The sequence below is a fragment of the Bubalus bubalis genome, chromosome X (assembly GCF_019923935.1).
Source record: "Bubalus bubalis isolate 160015118507 breed Murrah chromosome X, NDDB_SH_1, whole genome shotgun sequence".
NCBI lineage: Eukaryota > Metazoa > Chordata > Mammalia > Artiodactyla > Bovidae > Bubalus > Bubalus bubalis.
Genome location: NC_059181.1, coordinates 84,936,210 through 84,958,882, shown reverse-complemented (window position 1 = coordinate 84,958,882; position 22,673 = coordinate 84,936,210). Strand labels below are relative to the sequence as shown.

The window sequence follows — 22,673 nt, the reverse complement described above, 5'->3', positions numbered from 1 at the left end:
GTGATTTACTGTGAATTCTCATCATGTACGTGAATATTACAATACTAAATGTATCTTTTATTCTGACTCAGGAAAGAAACTGAGAAAATAGAGTATATCAGAAACAATTGTCAATAAAAAGATTTTTTTAAGGCTTATTTAAAGAGGAGTGGAAGGAGCTAAGGGGACCAATAAGGTATGGTGAAGCATCAGTGAACTAGCAACATAGGAGATGGTTTACTATCTCTAGGTTTGAAGAAGTGCGAGAAGAGAAGTATTACTAGAATCTGATGGAGGACCATTGCCATGGGAAAGACCTGGTTAGAGCCAATAGGAAAGAGACTATCCAATGAGCACTGGCAACAACTACCAAAAATGGCAGCTTAGCAGGGAAGAGGCAAAGTCAGTAAATAGGTAGACCTCTCTCTCCGTCCTCTGATCTCTCATGAGCACCAACAAGGGGCTAAGCCCCACCAGAAATCAAAACACGTGCAAATCCTCCTGGAGTTATCCTCCCAAGACACAAAGTAAAGAATGAAAAACAGGTAATTAAAAGATACACAGCATATCAGCTAACTGTTGTTTATCTTTCAGGCATAAATCAAACATTATTTCCTAGACTCCTCAGTCCTTCCCCCTCCCTAGTTATATCCTCCGATACTGTTTCCTAAGAACTCCTGGGTAATAAACCCAACATACTGTTTCCCAAAGACAATCGCAAATAGACAGCCACAGTGGTTAAGAAGTCTCTGCCATCCCAGTTCAAGTTTTAATTACCACCTATGGGCTCTGTGACCTTTGGCAAGTATTTTTTTTTTTCTTTATACAAGGACCCACCTAGCAGAGTCGGACATGACTGAAGTGACTTAGCAGCAGCAACAGCAGCAGAGTGTTAGGGAGGATTAAGAAAGATGATCCATCTAAAGCACTTAGCACAGTGTCTGGAACATAGTTAAGTACTGTGAAACCTATTATCAACATTTTATTATGCTTTTAATCAGAAGACTCTCCTTTCAGTTTGTAAACTTGCTGAATTCTACAGCACCGCCTCCTCCCCCTTCTTCTTTCAACCTGGCTTCCTTTCCTCCCTTGAAATCTTTGCTTGTATTTAAGGGCTTCCCTGGTGGTGCAGAGATTAAAGCATCTGCCTGCAATGTGGGAGACCTGGGTTCGGTCCCTAGGTCGGGAAGATCCCCTGGAGAAGGAAATGGCAACCGACTCCAGTATTCTTGCCTGGAGAATCCCATGGACGGAGGAGCTTGGTGGGCTCCACGGGTCGCAAAGAGTCGGACACGACTGAGCAACTTCACTTCACTTTCTAAATAAAAATGCAAATGCTACTCTGATCTAATACTTAGGTTATTTTGGTAATTTGAAGGTAAAAAAAATTATCTTCCATCTGTAATTCTTAGAAAAACTTGGACTGAACACTTCATTATCTAATCACAGGCTTTCCATATGCAAAAATAATTCTTAGAAAGATAATAGGATAAGATGTAAAGTCTGATCATAATACAAGCAGTAGTGATACTCCCACTGGAGTTTCTAAAGCCTAAAGTGCTAGAATATATTTGACTATACAAGTTAGAAACATTGTTAAATATTTAATAATTTATCATTACAAGGCTATAAAATGTAACATCTTATTTTTATGAAAGGCAATATTTCACATAAAGATTTTTAATATCTAGAATTCAATCTGATGTGACGAGCTGACTCATTGGAAAAGACCCTGATGCTGGGAAAGACTGAAGGCAGGAAGAGAAGGGGACGACAGAGTACAAGATGATTAGATGGCATCACCTACTCTATGGACATGAGTTTGAGCAAGCTCTGGGAGTTGGTGATGGGACAGGGAAGCCTGGTGTGCTGCAGTCCATGCGGTCGCAAAGTCTCAGACATGACTGGTAACTGAACTGAACTGAGAATTCAACTTTTTTTCTCTGGGAGTTCTCTCATATGACAGTTTCCTTAATCTTTCTTAGCCACCATAAGGGTCAGCAGCTTGGATTCTAGATTCAGCTCTGCCATGAACCAGCTCTGTAACCTTGGATACACTGCCCCAGTTTTCTAGGATAGCCTCGGTTGCCTCATTTTTAAATGAAGTGACTAAACTAAATGATCTTTGGAGTGTCATCTATCTTTAAAATATTATGACCAATTCTCAGACTAGGTAATTTGAGCTAGGTCAGTTTCATCACTTAATTTTCAAGAATCAGCAAACCCTTACAGGCATCCACTTTAGAAGGTTGCCATTTCATCTTTTCCAGATGCTTATCTAAGATTTTAAGGGACACATTTTACCATAATTTCCACAAAGTACAATTGTTTACAAACGTTGACAAATATTTAAGAGGGTTACTTTTTTTAAAGTCCAAGTGCAGGCCATGGATGACACTGACATGCTATACTCACCGGGACAGCAGCCATGAGTGTAGGCTTCAGTACAGTACAGTCTCCCTTGCTTCCCTTTTTAATTTTGCTGGACTAGAGTAAACAAAAAGTAAATAGGATCAAGGAAAGAAACCTTAGCAGAAAAAAGGTTATAATTTAAGTATTAGCAGGAGCAAAGACAGACATTTACACATGGAATTTGCTCTATACTGCTCTGTGAGTTCTCTGTTCCAACTATCATAACCTACAAGTCTGAGGTATGAGGATATTAGTGTTTTGTCCTGTAGATGATTTCTTCTAGCACATTTCAGTCTTTCTTATAGGAGAAACTCTGATCCAGGATAAAAGAAAATGGGGTATTTTGGTAAACTGAGCGTTTTTACTAATAACATATTACACATAGCACAGACTATCCATTTTCAAACAAAAACAAAAAAAGGTGAAAAAACCTAAACTAAGGTAGATCAAACACTAAAACAAAACTGAAAAAAAATTTAATTTTCTTTGATCAGCCAGAAGGCAAAGCCACATCTCAAAGTCATCTCTATGAACATCAACTAGCATCATATAGAAATACTATTTTGGTAACATTTTGGTTGATAGAATACTGAAGACAATGAAAGTAATTATCAGTCTCAAAATAATTTTAAAATATATAGATAAAGCAATGCTAACAAATCCTCAAGGTTATTTTCTATAGCAACATACTGCTCATGGGAGCTATTTTTGAAGCCAAGGAGAAAGTTTTAGCTGAATTAAAATATTTCATGTTTTAGTAAACTATTCTCAGCCGAACACTGTAACTTAATATGATCATGTCAATAGACTGAAAAGCTTGTCACCTGGTCAGAGAGTGTAAGTGGAGAAGAATATCCAATCCTACAGCCATAGGTAAAGCAAGAGATCTCTGCTGTCAACTCAAGCACATGAGCCAAAGGCAGGTAGCCAATATACGTATCCTTTGGTCTAAAACAAAGTAAGAGAAAGATTCTAGCCATTCTTAAAAAGACATTGTAAATTAGAAACATCAATTATTGTTTTACTATAGTCTGAGTTTAGAGAATGTCAAACATTAGTTCTAAGAACACTCAATAATTTTCTCTTACCCCAGCCCAGGAATTCTCTCACACTGGCCAGTCATTCCAGCTATCAAATTGCTATGATGCATCATCACTCCCTTAGGTCGGCCAGTAGATCCACTGGTATACATGACAATAGCCAAGTCTGAAGGAGTTGGTCTATTTGGAGAAACGCTCACTAAATGAATGAAAAAGCACATTTCCTTTAGTTTAAAAGTTAAACTGTTAAAAAGAGATAAGATTTTTAGATTCTGGTGTAATGATAAACTATTTAAAACAAATACTCCCTATTGATCATCAACAAGAAAATGGTTATCCAATTCTGGTTACCTGCAATGAGAACTTCAAACTTAATTTGGCCCATTTTCTGAATGTTTAGCCTAATTCCTCTCCACAGTGCTGTTTACAGGGTTTTGTTGTGGAAAGATATCTAAGATCTGGAGAATTAGGACGATAGAGTACTGTGTGTGAGCTCCTCAAGCCTCAGTTTTCTCATGTCTAAAATGAAATGGTTGGACTAGATTTTGGTTCTTAACCACTGGCGGGCATAAGAATCGCCTGTGCAACTTAAATAAAATACTATCTCTGGACCCTAGCTCTGAAAATTCTGGTTTTGTATGTCTGGAATGGATCACAGGCTCCACAGGTGACACTCATACACACTCCTGATTGAAAACCAACTGGACTTGACTTTTTTCAAATTTTTAGAAAAATAATTTTATTTTAAAAAATAATTGAACCATGGATGTTGAGTAAGATAACAATAAGATAACCATTATACATTTAACATATTTTTTAATTAGATTCCAAGTAGCAAGTAAAATCCAAAGGACATCAAACCAAAATGATGTCTGTGTTTTGATGGTTGCTTCTTGAAATCTATAAAGGAAATCATTTCCTGAAACTGCTGAAAGTGCAGTGACATAAAAACTGTAAGAGGAAGTTGTTTCTCTCTCTGCTACACACACACACACACACTCACTCATGCCTGTAGTTAGAATATTTGGTATGTGTCTGGATTGGGGATTCTTTTGGGTCTTCCAGAATTAATGCTTCTTTCCCTATCAGGGTCAGACCATACTTCGATTCTTTTTAATCAAAATCAAACAGGAATTTTAGGAAACCAAGAAAAAGAGACAATTAAGAGGGGCTTAGATGCCCTTCATTTCCCACCAAAGGTAATATCTAAACAGTTTCTAAACTTTGTTTCTTCTTGCCGTCTGCCTTCAGGTAGGAACGTTTAATCATCTTGTGTCCTGAGCTCCAGTGCCGTCTCTGCTTGTTGAATGATTAGGGGAAAGAAATAGAGAGGTCTTCCCAACAGATTACAGTCAGCTGTCTTGAGCAGGGATCGGCCAAGTTTTATTGCAAAGGACCACAGAGTAAATATTTTAAACTTGGAGGGTCGTATGGTCTCTCTGCCAAAGCTACCCAGGTTTGTTACTGGAGAGTGAAGGAAACCATAGGCAGTTGTTAAACAAATGGATGTGACTGTGTTCCAATCCAACTTCATTTAGAGAAACAGATGCAGGTTGAAGCTTGCTAACCTGTCTGCTCGAGTTGTGCTTCTCAAACTATGAGGACCTTTTTTCCCCCTAATAATTTATGGATGGATGCATTTGTAAAATACAATAAAAGAAGGTAGAGATGAGTGGACTAGGTGGGATATGTGGGTCTATCATGTTATGGCTCACACAAAATTATGAGGACCCCTACCTCCCATAGTTTTATGCCAACAAATCCCAACCAATCAGGACTTGTCAGTCAACTTTATTCCAATCTTGCAGTGTCAACCTGGTGTTGAGACACAACTCTCCATGGGTCTGTTGAGTTTCTGCACATCTTGTGAGCAGAGGCACTGACTTTATTCTGGACTATCTTTTCAAGGATGATTCCACAGTGAACAGCCTTGGAAGACAGAAAAAGTGTCTCCCTCTGGAGCAAAGAACAGGCATGCTCACTGTCCAGTACAATAAAGATAATACTTTTCCTCAGAGCAAAGGGCAGGCATGCTGACTGCCTGTTATAAAAGACTTGGCTTCCTCATCTAGCAGAGTATTGTGATCTTCTCATTAAACATGTGAAAGAAAATAATTTAAATGGAGTATTTCAACTGTTCAACCCTCTCTGACCTGATGACCAACTGACATTTTGATATGACACACTTATTTCAAATGGAATACCAACTACCATATCAGTAGTAGAATAAATCCAAGTATGGTTTTATTTATGGTTTGTATCCTCAGAGATATGATTAAAATCAGTGGCATTAGCACTGAAAAAAATAAAGGAAAATTTTACTGAATGGAAGGCCTGAGATCTGTCCCTTACATGAGGTTCAGACTGGAAGGTTATAGTAGGTTTTTAACAAAAAAAAAAAAAAGGGAAGAAAGTTTGGCAGCAGCTGCCATAAATCTGAATCATCGAATGCATGCATGCTTAGTTGCTAAGTTGTGTCCAACTCTCTTCAACCTCATGCACTGTAGTTTGCCAGGCTCCTCTGCCCATGGAATTCTCCAGGCAAGAATACTAGAATGGGTAGCCACTCCCTTCTCCAGGGACCTTCCGAACCCCAGGATCGAACCCCGGTCTCCTGCATTGCAGACGGATTCTTTACCATCTGAGCCACCAGGGAAGCCCTGAACCATTGAATACTTCTCAGTAATTTAGTAAATTTTCAAACAGTGGTTACCTTTTTGAGGAGGGAGAGAAAATCTTAATATTATATGGTCTTGATAGTTTTTAAACATTTTTAAAGTTATTTTTATTGAGTTATACAAACCTTTTTTTTAAATCAGAGAACTTAACAGTTTTCACTTGTATTATTTCTTTAATGTACTGGAATAATAAGCCTTGAATCAATTAATAAATTTGTTTGCTTTACTTACAGTTTTCTGGCTTGGATCCCAACTCTTCTACTGATTGCATGCTGTGAATCTCAAATCCTTCAGGGTATTCTGCTTTATTGATAGCCTTATTGTCCACATAAATGATATGTTTAACACAGTTGATATCTATCAATGCAGTCTGTTGAAGAGAAGGAAAATCCAGCTATTAAATATGGGCCTGCAATCAACTTCATTACTGAATATTTTCCTATGCTGTCAAATGCTACCATAAATTAAAAGAAAATGTCATATTTACCTTAAGTTTACTCTCCAGAAGTTCAACACTAGTAATCAGATATGTAGCCTCAGATTCATTTAACCCATGAACTACAGCTTCTCTGCCAAGGGTGGCATATAAAGTCACAACTACATAATAAAAAATAAACACAAACATTAAATGATAAACATTTCTTAGATATATTATTTCAGCCAACTTTTAATGGTAGACTCACAGACATGAATATATTTTATAATCTACTTTGCTTTCATAGTCTCTGCTCTTACCCTTCCACTTTGCCTCAAACTTCCTGGCAGTCACAAATGTGTCTTACAAATTCTCAGGATTCTAACTCTCTAAACCTAAAGAAACCAGAAAATACTAAAAGTGCCACAAACTGGGCACAAATTCATCAGTTAAGATTCTCAAGGTCAACAGGTTCTGGCTTAACACCTGCTCAGGACAGTTTCATGTATAAGAACAGCCCACTCTCTCCCTCCAAAACCACCAGGCACTTACGAGGAAAATTGTACTTAAAGCAGGTCTGTGCCGCAATCATCCATTCAGCCCTGGTCTCACAGAAAATGGCAATGGTGCTCTTTGGCTTCAGTCCCAGTGCAGTGAGTCCACTACCGAAGTTATTCACTCGGCGGTTCACGTCGAGATAGTTCAACCATTTATAATTCCCGAGAATTAACTGTTAGAGTGAGAGATGCTGTACTATTAGCATATGTGCTCAAACAAGCAATTAAAATACTATTCAGTGGGGAGAACTCAAAATTGCCCTTAAGTGAATACACAGACGCTAGGAACAGCTTTGGAGAATTAGTTACAGGCACTATAATGAAATGTTGGCATGTTTTAAATGCACTTGATATTTGGCAAAACTAATACAATTATGTAAAGTTTAAAAATAAAATAAAATTAAAAAAAAATAAATGCACTTGATTTATAGTCAAGTGTACCTTCCCCTTAAAAAAAAATAGAAAGCCCAAAAATGCTTTACCTTCTTAAAAACCTTTCCATTTGGCTGCATTTCATTTTCTTCACTTAGGACTTCCCTGGTCCCCAGGGTCTCCTTCTTCCCAAACTTGGAGACAGCATGATCGAATAATTTATCCAGGGTGTCTGCTCCAGGGATGTCTATGACAGCTAGCGAGTCGAAGTGCGTGACAGAACGATATGGACTTCCAGGTTTGTCTGAGGTGGGCTTAGCTTTTATTCTCTTTGCCATAGCGTTTTTCTTCTTAGCATTGGTAAGAAAATACCATGGAATAAATATAAGGGCACTGTATATTGTTATTAACAGGTGGATAGGCAGCAAAATAATGGTGAGCACACTTTGCTTAAGTTTCATGGTGGCAAGGCTTCTAAAATGGTGTTTATTTCTTGTTATTCTTTGGCTTCGGAAAGCCTGATTTTGCTGAAGAAGGCAATAATGGGAGCAGCAGTAAGAGTAGCAGAATAGTCAAGGCAGTTCAATTTTAATGATACAGAAAGAGTTAGTAATCTTTGGAAGCCGACAATAAAGTACACCTGCAGGTGAAGACAATGAACCAGGCAGAGAGCAGGGAAAACAAAACAAAAACAAAAGAGTATTAACAAGTTGATAGCACCATTGATTTAAATACTCAGGTTTTTATTAGCTTCTAGCATTGATTTGATACGAGAAAGCAGAAATAACTGGTCTGAAAGACTGGTTTTTTCCAGTTTTAAAAACATTATGGCCATAAATTTTAGATGCAATTTTTCTAGGTTATCTGGTATACTGCACGTGACTCTACAAGTCAGTTGTATAACACTATAGCAACTATATGAGCACATGCCTGTGATATTTAAGTTTGGCTAAATTTTAGGAGAGCAGAGAATGCCAATACTGAGGTTTCTCTTCACTATGCACGTGTAAACTGAACAGCTTTAAATAGTATTTGACTTTTTCAAAAGAGGGGAAATAAATCCACCAATTTTGGTTTATTTCTCAATGATCAACCCAGAAATATTCTGAGTTCTTCATTAAGATAATTTTTTAGTAATGCTATTCATTATCGCTTATCCCCCAAATTGGACTAATATAATCATAAAATCATTTCCTACATGTCTGTTTTGTGCTCAAATTGCACCAGTTGCCTGGGAGTGGCAGTATTAAGTCCAAGGCAGTGTAAGTCTCCTGGCCCCTGCTCATTATGAGTTAACAGTTATGAGGTCATCAGCACACAAGATAGATCCAGTGTTTTTCAAACTTTGTTTGCAGGAGAAAGGAGCAGCTAACCCATTTCATCAAATAAACACTAGTGAAGATTTCCCATCTGTAAACACTAAAGTAGAATTGCTCTGGCTGAAGCAGGGATTGGGGGTGCCCTGAGTCCCACCCTGGACTTCCTGGAACCCCATTCTCAAAGTGACCACTCGACCTTCTTTCCAATGAAGAGTCTGTAGAAATACCTAAGTCCTGTGGTGCGCAGTGCAAGCAATTAATGTGATAGCAGTTCAGAGCAAGTGCAAAATAGTCCACAGTTACAAAGGGAAGCTTTGTGGAGATTAGACTTAAGCTGGACCTTATGTTGGGGATCTGGAAACAAAGGAAAAGGACAGAGGTCATTCTGGGCTGGGGAACCACATGAAGAGAGGAATGAAAAGACTCGAGGAGAGGAATGAGTGCGAATAATAAGGACACTCGCCTGACTGGGGCACAAAGTACTCGCCACAGCAGTACAGGCCACAGTAGTACATGATCTGACAAATCAGGCGAAGTAGTTTTCATTTGATTTGGCAGGAAACTGGAGGCCACTGCAGGTCAGAAAAACAGTGCCAACTGGAAAGGAACTGCAGAAACAGCCTCACGGAGAATAATCTTTCTCCAGGAGCTTGCCTTCAGCTGAGAAAGCTATTTTGGTGAGTGGCAGTATATTTCAACTAGAAAAAAGTAAAGTATTAGCTCACTTTGAGGGGCCAAAGCAAAGTGCATCCTTCTGCAACTCCTGTGAAAATCAACTACTGACCCCAAGACAGTTGTGCCTTTTTACACCAATTACTATAAAATGGTAACATAATCCTTAAGCCTGCTCTGCTGTTATTCATGTTGTTCAACTGAGCGTGGTGAAATGAGCAAGAAATTACAGATGAAACAACCCGCGATTCAGGCCCCATCTCTGTCACTGACTAGCTGTGTAACCTTGGGCAAAGCCTCTGAGCATAAGATCTGGCTAGATCAGTAGGCCTTAACTTCCTAGGGGTGATGGACCACTTTCAGAATTCAATGAGTACTATAAACCCAGTTCTCCTCGGAAAGATATGCAGAATGGTATACTCAAATTCAGGGAATTCCTGAGTTCCCTGGAATCCATCCATGAACACCAAAGGTTGACACCACCCTTACAATTTCCTGGGGCCCTTGCAACTTTAACTTTATGCTTTACTATACCTAGAAAAGGGCTTCCCTGGTGGCTCAGTGGGAAGGATCTGCCTGCCAATGCAGCCGATGTGGGTTTGATCCCTGGGTTGGAAGATCCCCTGGAGAAGGGAACAACTACCTGCTCCAGTATTCTTGCCTGGGAAATCCCATGGACAGAGGAGCCTAGAGGGCCTACAGTCCATGGGGTCACAAAGAGCCAAACACAATTGAGTTACTAAACAACAATATACCTAGAAATTGCTTTCTCCATCTCTCTGACAAGTCTCATCATCCTTTTTTTTTTTTTCAAGATAGAATACACCAAGGGTCTATCATAGTGCCTGATCCTCAGTATGCAAGATCCCCTCCTCCATCAAACATTCCATGACTACCCAAATCCATGATAATCTCTCCTTTTCCTAATTTCCCACATCACTAGAAATGTCTACCACTCATTCTGATCCTTGATTATGTCATCATTTTTAAACATCTAAGCATCTAAGTATGCAGCACAGACCAGTAGTTTGCAACCCTATCAAATCCAGCACCTCTTTATTATAACAAATATTTTATAATACTCCTGTATAAACCCTAAAGGGTACTCAGAGATGATAGTCTACTTACACACACAGTTTTAAAAATAATTCCTTACTGATAATATAAAGAAGTACTGAAAGGAAATTAATTCAAAATAAATACTCATTTTAATACATAAATTCTCAGGGACAATACCAGAAGACAAACAAAAGTCTTTAGACTGATAGAATCCCCCTAAGCGGGGAGTATCACCTCATTCTCATTTGAAAAATGGGACTGAAGAAGCAGAAGACAGCTTTTGACAATATTACAAACTAGCTGGATTTAAACTGTGCTGCATGCTTTTCAGTCAATTGTTTTGTTATATACACTTAATTTTTTACACAGACTTCCCTTAAGTCTTAGAGGTAGGGAAACATCTACTTAATCCTTATAGTACACACACACACACACACACACACACACACACACACCCCACAAGGCTCAAAGAACACTGAGGTAAAGAGAGATCATTTAGTTTAGAAGTTTTCTAATTTTTTCTGGTGGTGCTGAGGCTGGGGGCATGGGGTGGGTATGGGTCACTCATTTGAATAAAATCTTATATGCACATGGAAACACAAGTATAGATAAAAGAAAAAAGCAGAGTTGCTTCAGTTGGGGAAGCTGTGTAAGCACCTGAAGGGACTCTATGGAACCTCCATTTCAGCTGAGTATTTGAGCCACTGATGCTGTCTGATCTTTCATCTCCAAGGGAAGTGAATGAGTGACAGTGCAAATTGCACCCGAGGTCTGTCCCCAAGTTTGGTGCTCTTTCAAGCACCCCCTGCTCCCAGGCAGCCTCTGCTCACTTTGGCCTATCATTTAAAAATCCTTCTGTATCAAAAATTTTCCAGCATTACACACAGTCTGCTGATAAATTAATTTTTTTAAAAAATTTGAACACCTACTATGTATGTTTTGAGTACATAATACAAAGATGAGTAAAACATGCTCTCAATCCTTTGCATGCACATCTGCATGTCCATATGTATGGTAGGGGGCAGGGAGATGAGTTCACAAACATATACAGTAGACTATGATAGATCCCATCAGAGAAGCAAGAACAAAAGGTATTCAAAAAAGGGATGAAATTGCACCCAGTTTAGGGGACAGGGGAGAGATGGAGGAGGAAGGAGAACTATCTAGGAAGGTTTCACAAAAAAAGCACAGTATTTTGGGTTGGTGTAAAGGATGGGAACATTTTCAAAAGGAGAGGACAAAGACTGGGAAATGAGGATGGTCCTCATGGACTCTGGGGAATGGCTGGCGGCAGAACTGCAGGATGTATCAGAAAACAGCAAGCAGCATGGCAGAGGCTTTTGAGCTTTCTGCTTTTAAAGTGCTGGTCCCCTTTTGTGATCTAAGTCATATTATTTCAGAGTCAATGCTACTAGAATGTCACTATAAGAGACACATGTGTATAGTGATTTGGAACTTAAGATTAAACACCCTGCTATTATATTAGAAGAAAGCCTAATGATAGGTTGGGTGGTAAACACCCTAATCAAAGGAGATCTGGCTTCTCAACTCAGTATCTGCTCTTAAATGTGACTCTGGACAAGATATACGACCTCTCACGTAAAGCTCTGTACCAGCGGCATCATGTGCAATCGGGAATACTGCTTGTGTTCTACTTGCTTGCCATCTACTTCATGGCACTGTTGGGAAAGTCCTCTGTCTGATCCAGCTTCACTTCCATGGGTGTGTGGTATTGGTCCCTGGAATACACTCTCAACCCTCTTGCCCCTCTCCCACTTCGGTGTACTCACTCGGCTAAACCATGACCTGGTTAAATCCAGTTTACCACCTTATCTGCACCCTTCCCCATGCAGCTGAATTTGGCTGGAGAAACACCCAACAGAGCCAAACATCCCCCTTTAGATCCATGGCTGCTCCCTCAAATGGACCCTTGAAGCTGCAGAGAAGCCATGTTGCCCTGCCCTAGGCTATCCACAGGCTTGCTGTCCTGGGGTTCATGCTTTGTTTTCTCTCTTCAGACCACCAAGTCTCCTTCACTGTCCTCAACCTCAGCTGCTGACCTGGCTTACCATTTGGCTGAGAAAACTGAAACCGTCTGAAGAGAACATCCACAGACTCCCACCAGTGTCTCTGCAACTACTCGCATCTGTGGCCACATCTCTCCTCTCTCCTATGACTAGAGATGGGTTGGTGATGCTCCCAGCCAAGGCCGACCCCTTCACTCATGCATGAAGCCCCTGTCTAGACTAGAAAGACCTTGCTGCTGCTGCTGCTGCTAAGTCGCTTCAGTCATGTCCGAATCTGTGCGACTCCATAGACAGCAGCCCACCAGGCTCCCCTCTTCTGCTGCTCTATTGACTCTTCCTTCTCCTGCCTCATTAATTTCTCCTGCTCTGCTGAACTGGTCCCACCCACATCCTAACAGGCTATGATTTCTTTCATCTTAAAAACCATTCCCTCTCTCGTACCTTATTCTCTGCCTGTGGCTCCATTTCTTCTCCTTCTCTGTGTGTGTGCTAAGTCACTTCAGTCATGTCTGACTGTTTGGACTATAGTCCGCCAGGCTCCTCTGTCCATGGGATTCTCCAGGCAAGAATACTGGAGTGGGTTGCTGGGCCCTTTTCCAGGGGATCTTCCCAACCCAGGGATCAAACCTATGTCTCTTAAGTCTCCTGCATTGTCAGGTGGGTTCTTTACCACTAGCACCACCTAAGAAACCCTCTCCTTCTCTGTAAGACTCCTTTAAAGAGTTGTCCCCATGCCCTGTCACCCAGTTATCTCCTATTTTCTTTTGACCCCACTAAGCTCAGGTTTCCTCCTGCTGCTGCTGCTGCTAAGTCACTTCAGTCGTGTCCGACTCTGTGCAACCCCAAACACAGCAGCCCACCAGGCTCTGCCGTCCCTGGGACTCTCCAGGCAAGAACACTGGAGTGGGTTGCCATTTCCTTCTCCAATGCATGAAAGTGAAAAGTGAAAGTGAAGTCGCTCAGTCGTGTCCGACTCTTCGCGACCCCATGGACTGCAGCCCACCAGGCTCCTCCGTCCATGGGATTTTCCAGGCAAGAGTACTGGAGTGGTGTGCCACTGCCTTCTCTGCAGGTTTCCTCCTACCACTCCACAAAATTGCTTTGCTCAAGGTCACCAATGACTTCCATGTTGTCAGATCCCAAGGTCAATTAAAGCTCAGGCCTCACCCCGCCCTTGACCCACCATCAGCCTTTAGCCCAGTTGACCCCTCTTTTCCTGCTGGAAACTTCTTCACTTGGCTTCCAGGAGAACCCATTCTTCAGATTTTCTTCCGACTTCCCTGACAATTCCTTCTCCATCTTCATTGCTGCTTCTTCCTCATCTCCCGGACCTCTCAGTGCTATAGTGTTCAGTCCTTGAACCTCTTCTTTATCTAAGCTCACTCCCAAGGTGATCTCATTTAGGCTCATAGCTTTAAACAACATATATATGGTGATGATCCCAAAGTTTCTCTGCTAAGCCTGGAGGTCTCCCTTAAGCACTAGGTTTGTATATCCAACTGCTTCCTCAACAGATCCATTTAGATATCAGTTACATACTCATTTAATACATATGTATTAATAGGAAATTGAGCTGCTGATCATCCTTCCACAAATAGCCCACTCAGTCTTGCCCGTCTCTGTAGCTCCAGTTGCTTTAACCAAAAGCCTTCAATCAGGTTCACTTTCATCCCCCTCTCTTTCTCACAATTCCACAGCCAATTCATCAGCAAATCCTACCAGCTCTACTCACAAAACAGATACCAAATTTAACTACTTCTCACCACCTCCACACATACCAACCTGGCTCAAGCCACTGTCTCCTCTCACCTGGAGAACTGCAATACCCAATGTGAGCTCCCTGCTTCCACCTTTATAACAAATTCTAAACTCAGCAGCCAGAGTGCTCGAGTTCAACTGTAAGCTAGATCATGCCATTCCTTTGCTCAAAACCTTTCAAAGAATCCCCATGTGACTCATTCAGAAAAAAATAGTCCTTACTCCGATCTATGAGAAGGGACCTGTCCCCCACCTCAAGTTTCTGCCTTCATCTGCGACACTGTCCACTTCCTTCTGCTACCATGCCAACTTGTTCCTTGATGTTTCTGGGACACAACAAGCATGACCCTGCCTCAGGGCTCTTGTACACGCTATTCTCTCTACCTGGAATGTTCTTCCAAGATACCTTCCCAGCTTATTTTCTCATCTCCTTTTTGCCTTTATTCAAATATCACTCCCTCAGTAAGGTCTTCTCTGTGCTCAGTTGCTAAGTCGTGAGGCTGCAGTCATGGGATTTCCCAAGCAAGAATACTGGAATGGGTTGCCATACCCTCTTCCAGAGGATCTTCCTGACCCAGGGATCGAACTCTGGTCTCTTGAGTCTCCTACACTGCAGGTGGATTCTTTACCACAGAGCCACCTGGGAAGCCCAAGGCCTTCTCCAGTCACTCCAAAATCACAGCCCATTTTGATTTCTCTCCTTAGTACTTAACACTACTACATCATATGCTTTATCTTTCATGTTTATTTTCAAGGCCTCCATTAGAACATAAAGGTTCCGTGAGGCAGAGTTTATTGTTTGCTGCTGAATCCTCCTACACTTGTACCTCTGTGTATGAAGTGTTCAATAAACTTGTTGACTGAAATAAGAATGGAGATGGGATTGCTCTGAAACTATAAAGTAGAAATGTATGTTAAGGGCAATAGCCACATTTCACACCAGTCAGAATGGCTGCGATCCAAAAGTCTACAAGTAATAAATGCTGGAGAGGGTGTGGAGAAAAGGGAACCCTCTTACACTGTTGGTGGGAATGCAAACTAGTACAGCCACTATGGAGAACAGTGTGGAGATTCCTTAAAAAACTGGAAATAGAACTGCCTTATGATCCAGCAATCCCACTGCTGGGCATACACACTGAGGAAACCAGAAGGGAAAGAGACATGTGTACCCCAATGTTCATTGCAGCACTGTTTATAATAGCCAGGACATGGAAGCAACCTAGATGTCCATCAGCAGATGAATGGATAAGAAAGCTGTGGTACATATACACAATGGAGTATTACTCAGCCATTAAAAAGAATACATTTGAATCAGTTCTAATGAGGTGGATGAAACTGGAGCCTATTATACAGAGTGAAGTAAGCCAGAAAGAAAAACACCAATACAGTATACTAACGCATATATATGGAATTTAGAAGGATGGTAACAATAACCCTGTGTACAAGACAGCAAAAGAGACACTGATGTATAGAACAGTCTTATGGACTCTGTGAGAGAGGGAGAGGGTGGGAAGATTTGGGAGAATGGCATTGAAACATGTAAAATATCATGTATGAAACGAGTTGCCAGTCCAGGTTCGATGCAGGATACTGGATGCTTGGGGCTGGTGCACTGGGACGACCCAGAGGGATGGAATGGGGAGGGAGGAGGGAGGAGGGTTCAGGATGGGGAACACATGTATACCTGTGGCGGATTCATTTTGATATTTGCAAAACTAATACAATTATGTAAAGTTTAAAAATAAAATAAAATTTAAAAAAAAAAAAGGGCAATAGCCAGAAGACAATCAATCTTAGTCATCTTTTTAAAAAATCACTTGTCCATGCCAACACTCCAGGAAATGGTATACTCTTAAAATTCCTGGTAATTACCTTGAACATGTGTTTAGTTGCTTGATAGAAAACATGAAACTGGACAAACTGCCTTTTCCACAGAGGAAAAAGACAAGTTGTTACAAAAGCAAGAGGATTATAGAATTTGTATCATGTGCCTTTTCACGGATGCTGTCCTGTCATGTATGAAGAGGGATACTGCTGTCTCACCAAGAGGACATGAACTCTGAATTGCACTTCCTTAAAATCAAATGATGCACTTGTATTTCAGCTGGAAAGGGCAGGGCGTCAGCTTTAGTCAGGGGATAGCGAATCATTCCTGTTGATGTTCAGCATTCCATTTGGGAATCGGATTGCATGCTCACTCAGTTGTGTCCAACTCTTCAGTGACCCCATGGACTGTAGCCTGCTAGGCTTCTCTGTCCATGGGATTCTCCAGGCAAGAATACTGGAGTGGGTTGCCACGCCCTCCTCCAGGGGATCTTCCTGACGCAGGGATCGAACTTGCGTCTCTTGCATCTCCTGCATTGGCAGGGGGATTCTTTATCAATGAGCCACCTGGGAAGCCCGAGAATCAGATTAATAACCACTTATTGAGCCTGTACTATGGGCTAGGACTGTGCTCAGTCCTTTAGATACACTATTTCCTTTAATCCTTCAGAAACACTCTTTGAACTAATATACTAATGAACTAGGGATGTAACTTATAACTGATGATATAACAGTCTCAGACATATCATTTGATCAAGATAACACAGCTAAGTAGGGATTCTGATCCAGGTCTACTGGATTTTAAAGTCCATGCTTTTAGCTGTACTGTCTGTGACCTGGGTCATACTGGTATAATTTAAATAGGTGAGAGTGACAAACTTTGTGTATGAAAAAATCCTGATGACAACTTTGAGCACTGATCTGTCCTACAGTCTAAGGCATTTTTATAGCAGTGGCAGGGGGCGGGGAGCCCTTTAGCTGCCCAGTAAGTCCTAGAAGTTTAAGTGAAAATCAGGTGTAATTTTACTTTGCTTCTTGTTTTGAGGCCAAGTTTAATGTTAAGTATTTCATTCCAGTTACTTCAAATGCTCTGAGACAGTTAGGTTAAACACAAAAAGCATTAGTAATACATGAAGCTCCAGCACACAAAGTAAACAAACGCGACATACTGATTAATGGCTGAATTTAAAAGAAATCATCATCTTTCCCAATAGCATGTGACACAACACTCATTCAGGAAAGAGAAAAAATAATAAACTAAAGTCAATACCAAGATATTTTTTTTTCGAAAGTTTTAGAAAATGGTCTAAACCAAGCAAGGATCCATGCATCTACCAAGTTGAGACACATGGTAGAGACAAATATACTTCATCTGTCCTTGATATATTTCCTTATGAATTTGTAACAGATATCAATGTGATAATCTATGATTAACTGTCAGTGCTACTTTAAGAAATCACATTTTCAAATCACACATCAGTTAAGAGTAATTTAAATACCAAATAAAGATATAATTTGCCTTCTGAAAAGGATAAGCCTGTATCCACTAAACATTAAATCAGAAAACAATTATAAAAATTCCAAGAGATTAAAACAGATATGCATACCTGTCGCACTTTAAAAGATCATACTTTGACATAGATATTGCATCAAGACTTTTGTAAAGGGGTGGAGTGCTTTTTTAAAAATTCCTATTTTCTTTCACACACTATTAAAAAGTTTCAAGTGATTTTATAACATATAGGAGAAAGGTTATATACCCATTAAAGAAAAGAGTTGCTTTGGTTAATGAAATCAAACTTCATAGACACTACATTACAACATAATTAACCTTATATTTCAACATTAAAACTTTTTAAATGTTAATATTTTAAGAAAATAAAAGGCAGTAAGAGTAGCTAGCATGATCTTTTGCTTTCAGACAGTTTGCAGGACTGAATAATCATGTGAAATATATATCTGTCTGCTCTATGTAAGTCTCATGTGACTCAAAGTTGGTAAGTCAATTTAATCAATATGAAATAGCTTATACAGTCAAACTTTTGAAGTATACAGTAATTATAATAAATACATTTGAAAGCTGAAAAAAAAGCAAAAGAAAAGCAAACACCTAGGATGACTAGACAGATGCTCTATACCACACACTGTTCGCCTGCCTAGCTAGTTTGACTAGAAGAGTCTCACAGCTATGACTGATCTTTGGTAACATCTCAAACAAGATGAACCAAACTTGTTTGCTTCATCACCTGGATGGATATTAACTCCTGAAGTCGCCATCCTGCTAGTCTCTTTCCAGCTCTCCCCAGCAAAGAAAGCACCTCAGCTGCCATGTTGAAGATGCCCTTTCTTGCTCGAGCATGCGTTCCCTCCCATAATGCGTTAAGAACATGCCCAGTACGTATCAGATAATGCTTTTTCTAGGTCATAGGATAGTATAATTTGGATCCTATCTACATATGTTGAAATAAGGAGATGTCATGTGTTGAAATGTGGGAGCCTCATACAATGTTGTGTCTACACACCTCACACACACTGTGTACAAGTACATTTATCTTCCTCATTTTAAGTGATTGAAACACACTTGATTTTTATTTTTTAAAACACACTTGATTTTTTAAAGCTTTCCAAAGTTGAGAGTGGGTTGGATATAATTTAATCCAAAGCTTACATATAAGGAATTTTGAGGATATATCATGCTAGAAGTGGCACCTGCCAACAAGACATGATGTTATAATCCAACTTTTTCAGACATCATGAAAAATGGGAGAGAAACTAAGTTCTAGGAGTTACGTGTTCAGAGAAATATAAAGGGTTCAGCGCTGTAGAAGGGAAGCAGACAACAACAATGACAACCCCAATCCCTAATCCCTGCTAAAGAGGATCTGCTACAGGTCCCTCTAGACAAAACCCTGCTGCTACATTAAACAGCCCATCATGCATGGTGCAGACTTTTTGTCTGTAAAGTCTTCCGTGTACTGGGTATTTTTTTCTTTATGATCTTAACATAAGTTAATAAAAACAATCGGATTACATATCTGACAAATTAACTCACAGTTATAAATGTGTTATCTGAATGAGAAATATACAGACTATTATCATTGCTATTTGTTATACATCTGTCTCCTATCATCTTATCTACTAATTATAATAAATCAATACAGCTGTGAGCTGCCAACCCTGAGCACAGGTTAAAAAAAAAAAAAAAAGTTAATCTGCAGTGCTATTTCCCACAGCCTTTGTTCTACAGGGAGAATTTTGCAACTTACATCTTGGCTACATGCCCTATCCTCTGGCCTTTCCTAGAGGAGGGACCAGTTTAATAGATTGGTTCTCTATGAATGTTGTTTCCCAGTACTCACACTGTTAAAAAGCCATGCAGCAAGGTAGTCTTAAACCATTTCTTACAAAATGGCTAAATAAGTCACTATGATTCAGCTACCAGGCCACCATAATGTGAAACTGTACTGTGGTAAATAACAAACAAAATAAAACAACAAAACCTCACTCTGCTCTTCAGTAGCAAATATATCTTATAACTGAGATCAATAAAAGAGTTCAGTGACTGATAAATCTGTTGAAGACTGAAGTCTTATAGACATTCAAATTCAAAAACCATTCAAATCTTATAGTGCTCAAATATTAGTGCTAGTAAAGAAAAGGGCATGGATATTCCAAAGACAATGAAAAAATTCAATATGTATTTTTATTATTAACATTATTATTAATGCAATACATAGTTAAATTATTCACACTGAATTATGGGTGTTTCTGACATTTGAGAAATTAAAGAATTCTTAACTAAAGAAGGATGCCACACGAAGTCAAATACAAGAAGCCATGGAAAAATACTCTGAGAGGTAATGTCTCCATGTTAGGGATGAGGAATATTTTCCATTCTGTTCTCTCTTCACGTTCATTTGTTCACCTGACCCATGCAAGCTTCACGAACGTGAGTGAGATAAGGGAATTAGGTATTTCTATTTTGAAGTGTACTTTGGGAGAGGCAAGGCACTATGCCAATTGAAGAACTCTCTCCAAAGTGTTTATTGACTCCCGAACTGGCCAGATACTCTTGCTAAAGCTTCTGGAAACTCCTGCTCTTCACCTTGGTAGTTCTTTCTCTTACACATCTAAGTGGGCTGCAGGCCAATTACAATAAATTTTTATGTGTGTGGGACATGTGGGGTGGGGGTGGAGAGGGAAAAAGAAACAGGAAATAGATTCTCTGTGTATAAATAACTATAGGAGCCTGAATCCTACAGCCCATACAATTGCACTATGGTCTATTTCCCAAAAGAAACACTAAACCTGTTACCTTATCTCCTTTGTCAATCATGGCACAGCATGCTGCCTGTGTAGCTGAATTCGGAGACAACTAATTTTGGTCTGTTGATGAAAATCTTTGTTCATGTTCAAGATTTTTCTAATGCAGCCTAATAAGTCAACTGTAGCAATCTTCGCTATACAAGCACATTAAGTCTTCTGAATTTCTTTATACTTGGAATTCAAAAATAGTTATGAGCACATAAAAACTACTATTTCTTCTGTTTCAGTTTCATAATCTATTATAATGAGAGCAATTCTCAGAAGACCAGAAATACAAGAGAGACAGCATTGTATACAGGGCTTTGGTCCTGGCTCAGCAGCTTGACAAGCTGCACTACCTGGAACAAATTAAATTACCTCTTGTCTATTTCCTCATCTACATGAGAAAGTTGGATTCAGATTTTAAGATATCATAGACAAGTAAAAGTTTTATAAACAAAGAATGATGGTGAGGGCAATGACACAACTGCCAATTTTTTTTTTTTTTTTGGCCAAGCATGGACATAAAAAAACAAAAACCTATCATTTACTATCACCAACATTTCATAAAATACAAAACGGGTCTAACTCCTCAAAATTAGAAGGATATAACTTATAATAAGCAGCAATTTTTCAAATTGAAAAAGTTCAGCTTTAAAAATCTCATGGCCTGTGGGGCTTATTTCCCTTACTTCACCATGGGCCAGTAAAAAGTCTTCACTGGTCAGGGTACTGTCTAAAAGTAAATGTTTGGGAACTCCTGAACTAGGTAATTTTCAAGGTCCAAGGCTCAAACACTAAATTATAATTGTAGGTGCTCTGTTATATTTCTTTCATTCTATATTATAGTCTAAAGTAGGTGTTCCATGAAGGACAGCACTGATGCCTAGATTTTTGAAGATTAGAAATACATTTAAATCATTTTGAGAAATAACAACTAAAATTAAGCTTCAATTTATTGGAGAAAGTATACACTACTACAGATTCAACTTCATCAATATTAATGAACCATTCACTGGACACTTACTATTAAGCTCATTTTACAGATGAAGAAATTGAGGCAAAGGTAAACTAAATAACTTTTCAGAGACACACTGCCTCAGGAGTCAGAACTGGAACTCCAATTATGACTCCACTTTTTGGTAAAACTCAAAAAAAAAAAAGAGAGATTATATTTAGATTTTAATTATCACTTCCCCATTCATAAATGAGTGACAGATGTTTTAAATCTTAGAAGCTGTCCAGAGTAAAAAGTTCTCCTATTTTACTTTTCCAAATAATGCCTTTTTAATATATAAATATTGGCAGGGCTTTTCCAATCTAAAGAGAGAAAAAATGTCTATTAGTTTGGTCACTTAACTTTCTCCAAAAGCTGACAAGATTGCAAATTTAGAATTTTTAAAGGACAAATACTTACAGATTTTCTCTTTTTCTCTTAAGAAGAACCCGTATATCTTTCTGGATTTGAATCTGCAATAAGAGACAATATTTATGTGTATGGTGACATAAGAAAAGATCCTTTTTAAAAAGAAACCCATCTGCTTTTTCGCATTACCTGTGCACCTTAGTTCATGATAAGCCAGGTAGCAAAGGAAAAAACAAAAAATGACTAGAACTAGTACTATTGGGGTTTTACAAAAGTAACTGAGCCTGGCTCTGAGAAACAGTAGTCAAAACCCTATGGGAAAAGGGCAGATTAAGAAACAAGCAGAGGACTGAATAGACATTTTCCCAAAGAAAATGGTCAATAAGGTACATAAAAAGGTACTCAATATCACTAATCATCAGGGAAATGGAAATCAAAACTACACTGAGTTCTCACCTCACATCTGTTAGAATGGTTGTCACCAAAAAGACAAGAGATAATGAGTGTTGGTGAGGATGTGGAGAAAAAGGGACCTCTTGCGCACTGTTGGTGGGAATGCAAACTGATGCAGGCACTATGGAAAACAGTATGGAGGTTTCTCAAAAATTTAAACAACTATCACATGATCCAGCATTCCCATCTCTGCTTATATATGCAAAGGAAATGAAAACAGGATACTGAAGATCTCTTCAATGCCTTCCCATGTTTAGTGAAGCATTATTCACACTAGCCAAGATATGGAAAAAACCTAAGTGTCTGCTAAGGGATGAATGGATAAAGAAGATGTGATACGCGTGCACACACACACACACACACACACACACACAATGGAGGTATTATTCAGTCATAAAAAGAAGGAAATCCTGCCATTTTCAACAACATGGATGGAC

At 39.4% G+C, this 22,673-nt stretch overlaps 1 protein-coding gene across 9 annotated transcripts in view; it reads right to left on the bottom strand.

Moving 5' to 3' along the window:
- Positions 1 to 22,673, bottom strand: part of ACSL4 (acyl-CoA synthetase long chain family member 4) — a 78,810-nt gene that overhangs the window by 27,561 nt on the left and 28,576 nt on the right. For 2 of the 9 annotated variants that reach the window (XM_025276471.3, XM_025276472.3), the window contains exons 2-9: positions 21,835 to 21,887; positions 7,564 to 8,093; positions 7,077 to 7,254; positions 6,597 to 6,706; positions 6,341 to 6,479; positions 3,480 to 3,630; positions 3,216 to 3,339; positions 2,395 to 2,466 (exon numbers count right to left, since the gene is read on the bottom strand). In XM_025276471.3, the coding sequence (XP_025132256.1) occupies positions 2,395 to 2,466; positions 3,216 to 3,339; positions 3,480 to 3,630; positions 6,341 to 6,479; positions 6,597 to 6,706; positions 7,077 to 7,254; positions 7,564 to 7,914 (1,125 nt within the window). In that variant the 5' untranslated portion in view covers positions 7,915 to 8,093; positions 21,835 to 21,887. Of the gene's footprint in view, positions 1 to 2,394; positions 2,467 to 3,215; positions 3,340 to 3,479; positions 3,631 to 6,340; positions 6,480 to 6,596; positions 6,707 to 7,076; positions 7,255 to 7,563; positions 8,094 to 20,427; positions 20,610 to 21,834; positions 21,888 to 22,673 lie in introns of all 9 variants that reach the window. The other 7 variants (XM_044937189.2, XM_044937190.2, XM_006071586.4 and 4 more) reach the window with 4 other exon arrangements.